Source organism: Podarcis tiliguerta, assembly GCF_965153285.1.
Source record: "Podarcis tiliguerta genome assembly, chromosome: 3".
In the NCBI taxonomy this organism is placed as follows: Eukaryota; Metazoa; Chordata; class Lepidosauria; order Squamata; family Lacertidae; genus Podarcis; species Podarcis tiliguerta.
Genome location: NC_139536.1, coordinates 85272814 through 85285403, shown reverse-complemented (window position 1 = coordinate 85285403; position 12590 = coordinate 85272814). Strand labels below are relative to the sequence as shown.

The following is a 12590-nucleotide window of genomic DNA, read 5'->3' as shown; positions in this document are numbered from 1 at the left end:
AATTCACAAATTATTCTTTTGCGGTCATGTTGCGGATGTGATTTTGCATCCCAGTATAACTGCACTGTCCTCTTATTTTAAGATGCAGGAAATCACAAATACACCAACAACATAATTAGCTTCCCAATTGTTGGGAGACTAGCCCCAGGTCTGAAGCGTAGATAATTTCCCATCAGTTTCCATTAAAAAGTGCAGATCTGGCTGAATTGCACGTCATCTGAAAGGCCAAACTGGTTATTGTACTTGTGCCCCCCTTTGAAAGTGTCAGCATCATTCAGAAGAACAAACCACACTATTTCACCTCTTCCCAATTTGCACAGTTAGTTTAATTTTGTACCATTTAGCTTAATATTGCAATATCTTACTGCTCTTCCTCACTCTCTTAGATCTGTCAGAACATGTTGTTTTGTGTCCACAAGTGGGAACATTATTTTTTTACTTTATGAGGTAGAAAAACCACAGATATGCACAGCAACCCTATGTACAAATATGTGGAACTATGTACCAAGAACCGGGGCTTTTGATCTTAAAGGAAACAGAAGTATCGTATTTGTCAATAATGACCTAGCCACCCTCTTTCATAGCGTGGCTATGGTGGTTGCCTCTGGGCACAGCAGGAATTTCTGGCTGGCAAGCTATTTGGCTTGGCGCACTGGCCTTTTGGCTACTCTGCACCATGTGGGGCAAGATGCTAATCTGTTAAATAGACTGGTTTAAATGGTTACTTTGGCAGGTAGGTGCAGGAAGGGAAACAGTTAGGTCAGCTTGATGACCCCCTTAGGCACTTTTGAGGGTGATGTGTGGCTCCCAAGGCTTGCAGCTCAGGGTTACAAGGCCCAGGGTCAGGATACAGGCTGCCTTTGAGGCCAACTTGCCTCATCCGCTCACAGTTTTGGGTCTCAAGGGGAGTGATGCAGGAAAGCCTCCCTTATCAGTGGCGTAGCGTGGGTTGTCAGCACCCGGGGCAAGGCAAGTAATTTGTGCCCCCTAACCCGGGGCAAGGCAAGTAATTTGCGCCCCCCCCGCTGCACTGTCCCTCCCCCAGATAGTCCCTCACTCTCTCTCTGCACCGCACCGCACCGCACCGCATGCCTGGCACCCTCCCCTCCACAGTGGGCGGCGACCCAGCGGCTCGGATCGGATTCGCACAGCCAGCACTGCAGTGAGAGAGAGTGAGTGAGCCAGGTAGGGGCAGAGAGCTGCGAGTGCGAGTGCGCCCCCCCCAGATGTTGCGCCCGGTGCGGCCGGCCCCCCCTGCACCCCCCATGCTACGCCACTGTCCCTTATCGCCTCCAGGGTGAGGCTGTGGTTGGGAGAAGAAGAAATTGTCTTCCTTTATCCCAGCAAGGTCTGGCTACCCTTATAGCTGCAGGCATTTCCCCTGAAATTTAGTTATAGCATGTGCTGTCTCTTGTGCAGAACTGTTTTAAAGAAGGAAAGCAAACAGTCTTCAAAAGGTTAATGAACTCCCATATCGAGTTTGTTTTCAAAAGCTCACTAAATTCTGCACACGCCTTAGCTTTCCTTTTGGTATTTTGAAATCCAAACAGATCTAGTTATAGAAATGGCAGAACATCTTTGAGTAAATTCCAAACTGCTTAAATATTCATAAGTTTAAAATATACTCACAAACCTGTGCCTTAAAAAGGGGGTGTTCGTGAAAGTGGAGTTGCTTTCATTCACATTAAAAGAATGATTAGATAGCTGGAGCTCATCACAATGTTGGGGAAACTTGTTAGTGGAATCACAGGCAGAAAATGAGGTCGATGTGATTGTGGGATAAGTTTGCACAAAGTTTTGTAGGAATAGTGTGGAATGTTTTTTAAAAAGAACTCATTTTTTTAATAATAAAAAAACAACCATTGCACACTATTCCCTCCCCACATACTAAAATGTTTTTATGAGCTAACACAGATTTGGTATTGCATTCTGAAATACCGCTGTAGAAAGCTTTTGTTCTATATAGGCCATTGATCACAAGTAAAGAAAGAAAGAACAAATGAAGTAAAGCTTCAGTTCTCTCAATTCACATGTTACAAGCAGCATCGACAGAGTAGAGGCACAAGAGAATCAATGCTTCTTTTGTAGTGTGCAAAGCAGCAAAGAGGAACTTGAGTTTTCTCCATCGTGGACAGATGCCTCGGCTGTCATTGTGGAGGGACTGACCTCTCTGTGGGCCTACCTTGGCCACAACATCTGAATTGTTTGGCAGGATTTAAGAATTTGTCAGCTGCAAAAACCCAAGTGTTTGTTAGAAACTGTACATGAAATATTCTTTGTTTTCATATCTTCCTGGGGAGTCCTATGGATGTGCCCATCCTGGGCAGCTCTCAAAATAAGAGTTGACACTGAGGTAAGTTAGTTACACATGAGTCCTATGGAAATGGGTGCAAAAAGATGACTAACTTGCTTGGTAGTGGCCAGATGAGAAGTGGCACAAAACTGGAAGTGGGTGGACAACTCCTCTGTTTTCTTTTGTTTTTTGTTTAAAGGTACACTAGCTATTGGTGCTTTAATGGTAAACCTGCCCAAGAATGCAAAAAGCCTATGGGGTAACTCCCGACAGATAAATTTATCAAAATGTGGCATCCATTTATCTGCTGTGCCACTGAGGGAGGAGTGGAAAGATACGCACCCCAATCACAATTTGTCTTTTTGGAGGGACATCTTCTTGCCAGCTTCCCTGCCAGGGTAAAATTCAATGGGATGCTGTATTACAATAATGTATTCATCCCTTTGCATGCTTATGGGGACTGTCTTGTTGTTTATTCATTTTATTGTTCTCTACTTCTTTAAAATCTTCTATTAAAAAAAGAGTTTACATACCTAGTCATCTGTAGGCAATGCTTGAGCAGATGTGTGAAACGGTTATTCATGTGATTGTACCCCGCCAGGATGCCCATTAGGGAGCAGTTGTTTGAAAGTAGCCCCATATGTCAATCTATCTATCCATACATGGGGAAGTCTCCTCCTTGCTATGTGAGGATGTGGAAAGATTCTTATGAGCAACCCCTCATGTCCATACTGAAGTGGTACTAGTCACATGAAAAACTACTCTATAGCCACCCTGGGCATTTGAATCAGCTCCCAAGCACAAATATGATTTAGTTGGGCCCATTTCAGTAGGTCAACTTTTGAGTACAGCTTAGTTGAATGCCACACAAAGTGTTGAGAAAATCTTCACTAGTTGAATTATTTAATGCTAATACAGTAGTTTAAAAAACACTACTACAAAAACAGAACCACACTTCTTTTTGTAAAAACAAACTAACTATTATAGACTTCCAGAGGCTTCCAGAATGTAAATTACATGTCTCTATTCCATTAAATCTGAAAATGTCATTTTAATTTTTTGTTTATCTATCTATTGCAGGCTAAAAGTCATACACGACTGCAAAAGCCAACAACCACATCCAGCTTCCATTCCATCTCAACCAAGAATTAACACCATAATACAAGATGCTTGCTTGCATAGGTTTAAACCTACAAAAGACAGTTAATGTTGAATCAGGCAGACCCAATTTCACTGGTGATAAAGTTGGCACCATAAAAGGAGAGGATATTAGAATTGAGGAGTATAAAAGGCCTCGCCTGCTGAATGCTGAGCAACATTCCTCTTGGTATTTTTCTTTTTCTTTAAATAAATAAATTGCTGACACTTCTGAAACAGTTTTAGAATTTCCATTAAACTATCCAAGGTCTCAACAGAGTTGAGCTTGGGGTGGGGGGTTGCCACCTAGTACATTCGAGGCAATATGACAGTACTTGATGAAATGTCTTTCTTAAAAATAAAATAATGACCATACGATAGAAAATGTATCACAATGCAATACAAGAAGAAGACTGTGTTGTAAGACAAGGTTCAGAGAACACAATGTATCTATACCCCACAAACGCACATATTATGAATAATAAAATGACTGCAAAGATAATGACATTAAATTTTGCCTTCATGTTATACGCACATAAAAGTTACTTGACAATTGCATGACATTGCACTGGGAGAGAAATTTAGTGAGTGTTACTTCTACATTATGTTCTATTTATTTTTGTTTACTGTTAGACACCAAACTTTACAAGTAGTAAAGGCCTGTATGTACATTTCTGGAACTGCAGAAACCAGGAGAATGTCAAAACCTCCATCAGGCCACAGATGCATGGCTGGTGAGCAACGCTTAGCTTAGGTAGTACAGAAGTTGTTCAGGCCTAAGATATGTGACAAGTGGACTGGGTGAGAATTCCAACCAGTTCACATATCATACTTGACAATGTTCAAACGAACTATGAACATTTTGAAAGTACGTCAGACTTTGAATGCCTTTCATGTGTTTCATCTTATTATAGACACGTTGACGTTGCTACTTTAGATCTTTGATGCTGCCCAGCTTTATCAAATTCAGATACCATAGCTTGCTCATTGTCTGTGTAGACCCACTAATTTATTTTCAGAGTGGCAGTCCACTTCTGGCAGAGTGTTGGAAGCCCGTTGCAGGTTCCATCCATTTCAGACTGAGCAGGTAACAGCAACAGCAACAGCAGCAGGTTAGATGGGCTGGCAAGGGTGGGAAAAACACTGGAATGATGGTGTGTGTAACCACACATGCATCTGCATATACTACCACTGCTAACCTGGTCCATTCCTCACCTTCGCAACCACCTTGCCCTGCCCCATCACTGGGCTGTCCTGCAATGGGATTGTGGGTGAGCCTGGTGCCAATGTACAATCTACTGGTATTGGGATGGCAATTTCATAATAAAAACTCCAAGGCCTGTGCTGTTGCTTGTGCAGGGCCACACTTAAGGAGTGAGCAAAGTTTGCTTTTTTATTTTCATAATTGCTTACAAAATACCACGTAATCCGGTATTTCATGCCCCCATTGAAGTGAGTGCAAACTGAGTGAAAGTCCATGAGTGTTTGTGGGATTGCGATGGCCTGGACCATATTATTTTTGAAATAATCATTTCAAAAAACCTTTGTAATGACAAATTCTGCTACATTAAGCCCCACTTTATGCAAGCAATCTCCTTTCCTGATACACATTTATCATAGGTCTATAGTAAAAAATATGTAAACCAAAACACACAATGAAATTCTCAAAAACAAGTTATGAACTCTTAAAAAACAATATCAAAATTACAAAAGAGAATGAGTTGCAAAATGGGCTGGGCTGAATAATTTGAAGGAAACAAGTGAAGCGATATGACATCATGAATTACACACTGGGTGTTACAAGTTTACCTTTTGCATGAGAGATAATAAATAGGTTTGGATAGCAAACATGGTCCAGCTAATTTTCATCCACAAAGCCGTGTTAGAAGGAAGCTTTCATGAAAGGACCTTCTTTACTGCTCCACTTCTAAATGAATACCCTACTAAATAGCTAGCAACAGAAATACTCTCCGCCCCCCAATATTATTTTTTAATGTTTGGTGGCCTCCTTTACATACAACACCAGTTTTCCTGCCTTTCACACACACTGATGGAAATTCTAATACAGTGAGGAGAAACCCATTATGTATACCTCTTTTCCCCCATCTTGATTTTTATCTTGCATTCTGTTGTTCACTAAGCCCAGAATATGTAAGCTACCAGGCTTAATTGGACTATTCTGCACCCCACCACCACACTTTGTTCCCACATATAGAAGGGGAGAAATGGTATATCAAGAGAAATGCACACATACTTCCCCCCCACTACATGTATTTTAGACCAGTCTGAAAATGAGAAACTGTATCTCAAGCTACATCAGTCTTAGAGAATCAGTTGCTCTTGATTGGAAAAGAAACAGAATGTGATTTACCTGCAAGTGTCAATATTGTTTTTGTTCACAGCATTAGCAAAGGTGAAGGGTCCCAAGTTATTGATTTCTGTAACTTCTATACAGCCGGTAAAATTGTAGGTGGGTTCAGTCATCTAAAAAAGAAAGTGGAAAAATCAAGAGTTGGGCATCTCTCAGTGTTGGAGTGCAAGGCAGACTCAGTTCTGAAAGCACACACTTCCCTGCGTTGTGGAGTTTGGCCTGATTCGTGATATAACCTGAACTGGAATCAGATTATACAGCTATTTATTTTCTTTAAAGCATGTTAATGACCCAAGGAAAGATGGTTTCCAATATGAGAAATTAGTGCTGAACATGTTTTCTCTGTACAAATGCAGAATCAAGATTATTAGGGACCATCATAACCAGTTCTGTTTCTTTTGTCTTCTCCTCACAAACACAGAGAGTTGGTCTGTTGGTAATCATGAACCTGTTTCAACCTGAGACTTCTGAATGGTTTATTTAGCAACGTTAACAACCATAGAGTGTCAGCTTCAGTATTCCACAACGTTCCCAGACTTCAATCTTTTGAGAACTAGAATAACTGGTCCCAATATAAACAAGGGCCACTTATGTAATAAAAATGGTGCTCCATGCATAGTTTTCCCTTCTTAGTATGATCTAGGTTTGCAAGCGGATATTCTGATGGAGATGTGGGGATGGTAGGAACACCACTCAGCACTCAAAATATTCCTGAACCACACATAACACACCAGTCCCCCCTTTAGTAAATTTATAAACTATTGCTCAGTAAAAGATCTCCAAGCAGTCCGATTATGTATACAACATGACTAAAATATGCAGACCAGTCAAAAGCAAATGTGCATCAAACCATAATTAAAACCAACAATATTTTAAACAAATCCTATGTCTGGATCGGCGTACTGAAACAGAAAATAAATGAAATAAAACAAAATAGTGAAGGTGCCTGCTTAATGTCAATAGGCAGGGAGAAGTAGAGTGCAGGTGCTGCCACACTCTTCACAAATGTAGAAGAAAAAATGTGTGGCATGTTCTGCAGATTGAAGTGAATGAGCAGGCAAGGAATGGGTAAGGCAATCCCCTTAGTAAACTGATCCCAGGATGGTTGGTGATATCAGCTTATAGGAACACCACTATCCCTGGCAGGTGATCAGCACCAGCAAAGCATAGGCACTGTCTTTTTGGTAGAGATATTTGTGCATAACAGCATCTATGCAACCTACCAATGTGAGTGACAGTCTCTGGACCAGGGTCAAAAATTATTCTTAAATTTTAACACAGAGAGACAGGCTTCACCTTATATTGTAATCCGATCAGAGGTGTAATGTTGACACGGACCTTGCGAGAAATTATTCATTGATTCCTGACGCAAATAAAGCTGCCAAATGATTTATCACTCCCTGTGATATAACTGGGTTTCTTCGAGAAGTTGTGCCTTAACCTTCTGTGTGGCTTTATGAATTTTTTTGACCGTCCTTGTTTCGACATCACACGAGTGCTAATATTTAAAATCAAATCCTTGTTTTTGTTAGCCTAAGAAGGAAAACAATAGCTGCTGATAAAACAGTCAAAGGTCAAAAGCTGCATCATTACAGCCTTTATATCAGCTGCTGTCTTCATCGGAGCTCTTTTCAGCATTGCTAATGTCAAGTTAGTGTGGGCAAAACCATCACCATAGCAACCTGAAATCTATATTGCACACTGACGTGCAAATTAACAATGCAGTTTGGGAATATAAAAAAGGGGGGAGGGGGGAGGAAAAGTAATCTGCATTCTCTTGAAAATTGTATTTTTAGTGAATATTTTATGTTATATCATGACTGCCAGAAGACAGAAATCCGCCAACTGAGTCCCTGGTCACTTCCTCTGGGTTTGTGATCAGTCTATTTCAGACATATTCTCAGATAAAAATAAAATAATTATGAGCCTTGCCTTCTTGCCCTGAGCACCACTGTCTCACAAGCATCCCTGTCAAACAACACCCACCCACACGGTGAGCGCTAGGCTAAATGAACTGCAGAACAAACACATATTTCAGAAGATGTTTATGAATAAGGCCAGCTAATATGAGGGAGGGGGGGAATAGAGTGGATGCTTTTTGACCTCCTGGGGGAAAGATAGCTACGGAAGTGCCACAGGAGTGTTATACAGCCCACAGAAACATAGAATTGCAGAACTGGAAAGGACAATGAGGATCATCTAATCCACCCCCTTGCAATGCAGGAATATGCAGCTGTCCCATGTGGGAATTGAACCTGCAACCTTGGTGTTATCAGCACCACACTCTAACCAACTGAGCTAAGGGCTTCATCAGTGCTTTTAAGGATGGTTGTTAGTGGTGTACATGGACATACAGAAGTACCGTATTTTTTGCTCTATAAGACGCACCAGACCACAAGACGCACCTAGTTTTTGGAGGAGGAAAACAAGAAAAAAAATATACTGAATACCAGAAGCCAGAACAGCAAGAGGGATCGCTGCGCAGCGAAAGCAGCAATCCCTCTTGCTGTTCCTGGCTTCTGGGATAGCTGCGCAGCCTGCATTCGCTCCATAAGACGCACACACACTTCCCCTTACTTTTTAGGAGGGAAAAAGTGAGTCTTATAGAGCAAAAAATACAGTACTTATTCCATTGAAAGCTTTCAGAATCAGTGTTAATAATTTATCCTCCAAGACGCTCTCTCTCTCTCCCCCCCCCCATAAAAAGGTGGCCAGATGAGTCACATTTCATTCCAAAATACATACATATACAATACATATGATTAGTCATTGTCAACTATGTTTTCATTCTCAAGTTATTTAAAGTTTTGTTTAAAGTTTGTTTAAAGTTTAAAGCTAGCACATGAACGTATGAATGAATGCCACCAGAATACATTGCCTTTGAGGTAACAGGAAACCCCCTCTTAACTGGTATCCATACCAGTAGCACAACTTCTTTTAACCCAGCCAAACCTAAAAGACAATGTAATTTCCCCCCATATTTGCAGTACTGACTCTGCTCTAACTTTGGAGTGCATAAAATGGCAGGGGCCACTATCAGCACCCTTGCACCATATTCTAACATCTCAACATCCGGTTCCTAAGAGCCACATCTTAATATTTTTATCTTTTGTTTAAAAGAAAGCAAAGCAAAGCACTCTAGCTTTGTTTCTTCCTTGATTTAGAAAACCATCTTATCTGGTGGTGGTGCAAGGAAAAGCATGCTTGAGCATGTTACTCAAGTATATATTGCTGGACACTAAGACAAAAAAATGTAGTCACCATCCTTTTTCACCAGAAATAAAAAGGAAAATGGATCCCTTATTAAATGGATCTCACTTTTGAGTAGGAATGCATAGGGTTGGGTGCATATGTTTCAAGAGGGTAGTGATTAATCTATGAACACTTCTCTCTTGCTGTGAGCTTGATACTTGTGAGGGACATCTTTTCCTGTCTCCAGTCATCAAGACATAGCCCTGTCTGAAGCACACTGCAGTATTTTAATCATGGGCCAAGGCATGAATAACCAATGGCAGTCTACATCCAAAGCAAATAATGATGTGTAGCTCTTGCCAGACAGCACAAACGAAGTGTGTGCACACCTTGATACAGTCACAACTTGGTATTTCACACACAGCAACGTATCTGAAAAGTTCCCAAGGCTGTGTATGTGAACGACTGACTTATTAATGTCATGCTGTGAGAACATTCATGCTAAAGGCTTTGGAAGTGTGGAATAAATCCTCCCTTTTAAAACTGCACTTTAGGGCAACGCTCAAGATCATGTAAAGCCGATTTGTGCACATTTATCACAGCCTTATTCACATAATTAGGGTAGATAAAGCATGTGAAAGTGTAACCGAGTGTCTTGTGATGCAGTTTTGAGAAGGTGCCTGTGTTAAGTGATGGCTTCAACTACATAAGAAGGTGTCAATTATTCCAATTTAATTTATTCTACAGTACAGAGATGCTGAAAAGGTACATTCTCAAACAAAAAAATATCTGGAGCAGTCTTTAGAGGACAATGCTAATCAACATGTTGCTACAATTCCTTAAAGATACTAACACATTAATGGTTGTCCTCTTTCAAATGGTCTCTTCCTCCTTAACCCACTACTCACTCAGTATCTGGTTTCTGTTGACCAGCCCACTTTAAGTCTTGCTGATGTTCCTACATCCTGCTTTTTCTCATTCCTTGGGCAGATGGGTTATAGGCCTCAAAACGGATCACATGTAATGTCTTTTCCTTTGGAAACTGTGCTAATGTTTTTGTGCTAACTCTGGGCTTCCCTCAGGTTTTCTCTCTTTCCAAATCTTGGTTTGGAGCCAGGTACTTCTTTTTTTCCAAAATTTAAGTACATTGCAATTAGTACAGTCACTCAGAGTGTCTAGGGGAACCTAGTCAGATGGGCATGACATTATTATTATTATTATTATTATTATTATTATTGCATGAACCAAAACTAGAAAATCTTTGCAACATGTATTTGCAGTAGCTTATGAACCTTTCCTACCTATAATCTAATAAACTGCCACGTCCTGGCTGACGTGGAGGAGAGACAGGGAATGTTCAGGTGTTTGAGGACACAATAAGTTTTTAGCCCAGCTTTTGTGAGGGTGGGTAAGTTGTCGGTTTGGCTGGGAGGAAAAACTCACACAATGACAGACTGGGAGCTGGGAAGAGGGTCCGAGATATGGGGAAACCCAACAACTAATGGACAACCTTTTACATTTGTTCCTGGGAATAATACAGTCGTACAGAATCCGTTCCAGAGGTCCATTAAACTTCTAAAATGTTCGAAAACCAATTTGCACCTTTTGATTGGCTGCAGGAAGCTCTTGCAGCCAATCAGAAGTCGTGGAAGCCCTGTCAGATGTTCAGGTTCCAAAAGAACGTTCGTAAACCGGAACAATCACTTCCGGGTTTGCGGCTTTCGGGAGCCAAAACATCCAAGTTCCAGAGCATTTGGGATCCAAGGTATGACTGTACTGTAATCACTAACTCTGCCCATTATGACAAAAACATGATACTATGCTAGTATCAGAGGCAGATATGTTGTCACAGTTATGGCTCATCCACACTGCACTTGTCCCACACCTAGAAAGTATAGGTCCTTAATTGGAATAGCTTGCAAATATCAGATAGGCTTAGGATTTAATTATACAATGTGATGAATTATTATGTTTAATGCCAAATTTGAAAGAAAGAAATATGTTAAGTGATTAAGTTAATTTTATAAGAATATTGGTTTTGGAAAACGGTTAACATGATATACATTGAAATTCAACCAGGGGGATACGAGGAAGTCACTTAACAATGTTATTAAGATTGGTTCAAATAAGGTTGAGATATTTGTTTGTTTGTCTATTTTTTTGGAAAATTAATTAAAAGAAATAGAAAAAAAATAATAGAAAGTATAGGTCCAACCCACCACTTTCCCCTGGGAAAACCCACTCTTCACTACTGAATCAGAGCAAACATCAATCTGCGGAAAACCCGACTTATGTTTGCTCCAATTCAGTGGTAAAAAGTAGGTTTTCCCAGTGAAAAGTGGTGGGTTGACCCCTTATTTAGGACTGGTCTGTCAGTAGCTTTAACTTGTAAAAATAAAATATTCTCCAGAGGTTGTTCAGAACAACGCAGAAAGTCACACCAGAAGTGGGTTGCAGAGACCGTTGGCAAAAATTGCTTCCTCCCCTACTCTATCGATGGAAACCTCAACTGGATCAAAGAACCGAAATAAACAACTCGATAATCTGCATCTATATAACATTTACACTTTTAACTTCCGGAATCACACACGGAATTAAGTATTAAATCATTAACTGTGATGTAATAAAATATATGAATGAAATGATTTATTTTACCATATTGGTTAAAAAATATACTACCCTTGTTACTCTGTCTGCTATCCCGTAATCTTACTTGTTTACTTATTTCTTTAAGACCTGAGCTAACTACAAAACCTTCTTTATCCAGTCTTTACAGGCAAGAGTCTTTGCACTCCTCCAGTTTCCCCCCAAAGATAAAGGTTGTTGCTGTTAATAGATTAAATTCCATTGGGTAATGGGCCTGGATAAAAAGGTTTTAATGGAATTCTTTTTCAGTCAAAGAGTAGCCAATGTGCTGCCCTCCAGTTGTAGACTGCAACTCCCATCAGCATAAGCTAATGATCAGCGATCATGGGAGCTGTACTTCCTACCATCTGAAGGGCAAGACTGGCTAACCCTGCATGGGGATTGGTTTTGCTGCGAATCTGTACAATCCACCCTTCCCAAAACAATGCATAAACCAAGAGATACCAATCTTTGAAATGTACCCTTCTCTGAAGTTAGTGATGCAGTTCTCTGACCCCAAGAAATAAAATACATAGATTAGAAGGAAGTGCATTTTAAAACGCACATATTAGGGAACATCACATACAAAAATGCATTATATCAGGGAAATTTCTTTGCAAAGATATGTGTAGAGGGAGGAAGAAATGCACATGAAAAATGATGTGGAAATGTGGCTTCCTGAAGACTGAAAAAAATGAAAAGGGGTAGTTGGGGATGGCAATATATGCTCAAAAATCACTCTCCTTGCTTTCAACTCAGATCCTCCAGGTCAAAATCCAGCACTATTTCTACTACAGCACAGCACACTGCCTCTTCTCCTTATGTGAATGCCTAATGAAAGTATTGTTTCCCTTGTACGCCTTTATCAATTCTGCATTTTTTTCCAAAAAAAATGGCTGTCATGTAAAAAATAATGGCTACAGTGCTCCCCTTTCAAATGATTCTGAGCTCCATATTACTTTAGAAAATAAG

The 12590-nt window shown here is 40.4% G+C and overlaps 1 protein-coding gene across 6 annotated transcripts in view; it reads right to left on the bottom strand.

The window, feature by feature from the left end:
• Positions 1-12590, bottom strand: part of EYS (eyes shut homolog) — a 456551-nt gene that overhangs the window by 176044 nt on the left and 267917 nt on the right. For all 6 annotated transcript variants that reach the window (XM_083431300.1, XM_083431295.1, XM_083431298.1 and 3 more), the window contains one exon: positions 5802-5914. In XM_083431300.1, coding sequence (XP_083287426.1) covers positions 5802-5914 — 113 coding nt within the window. The remainder of the gene's footprint in view (positions 1-5801; positions 5915-12590) is intronic.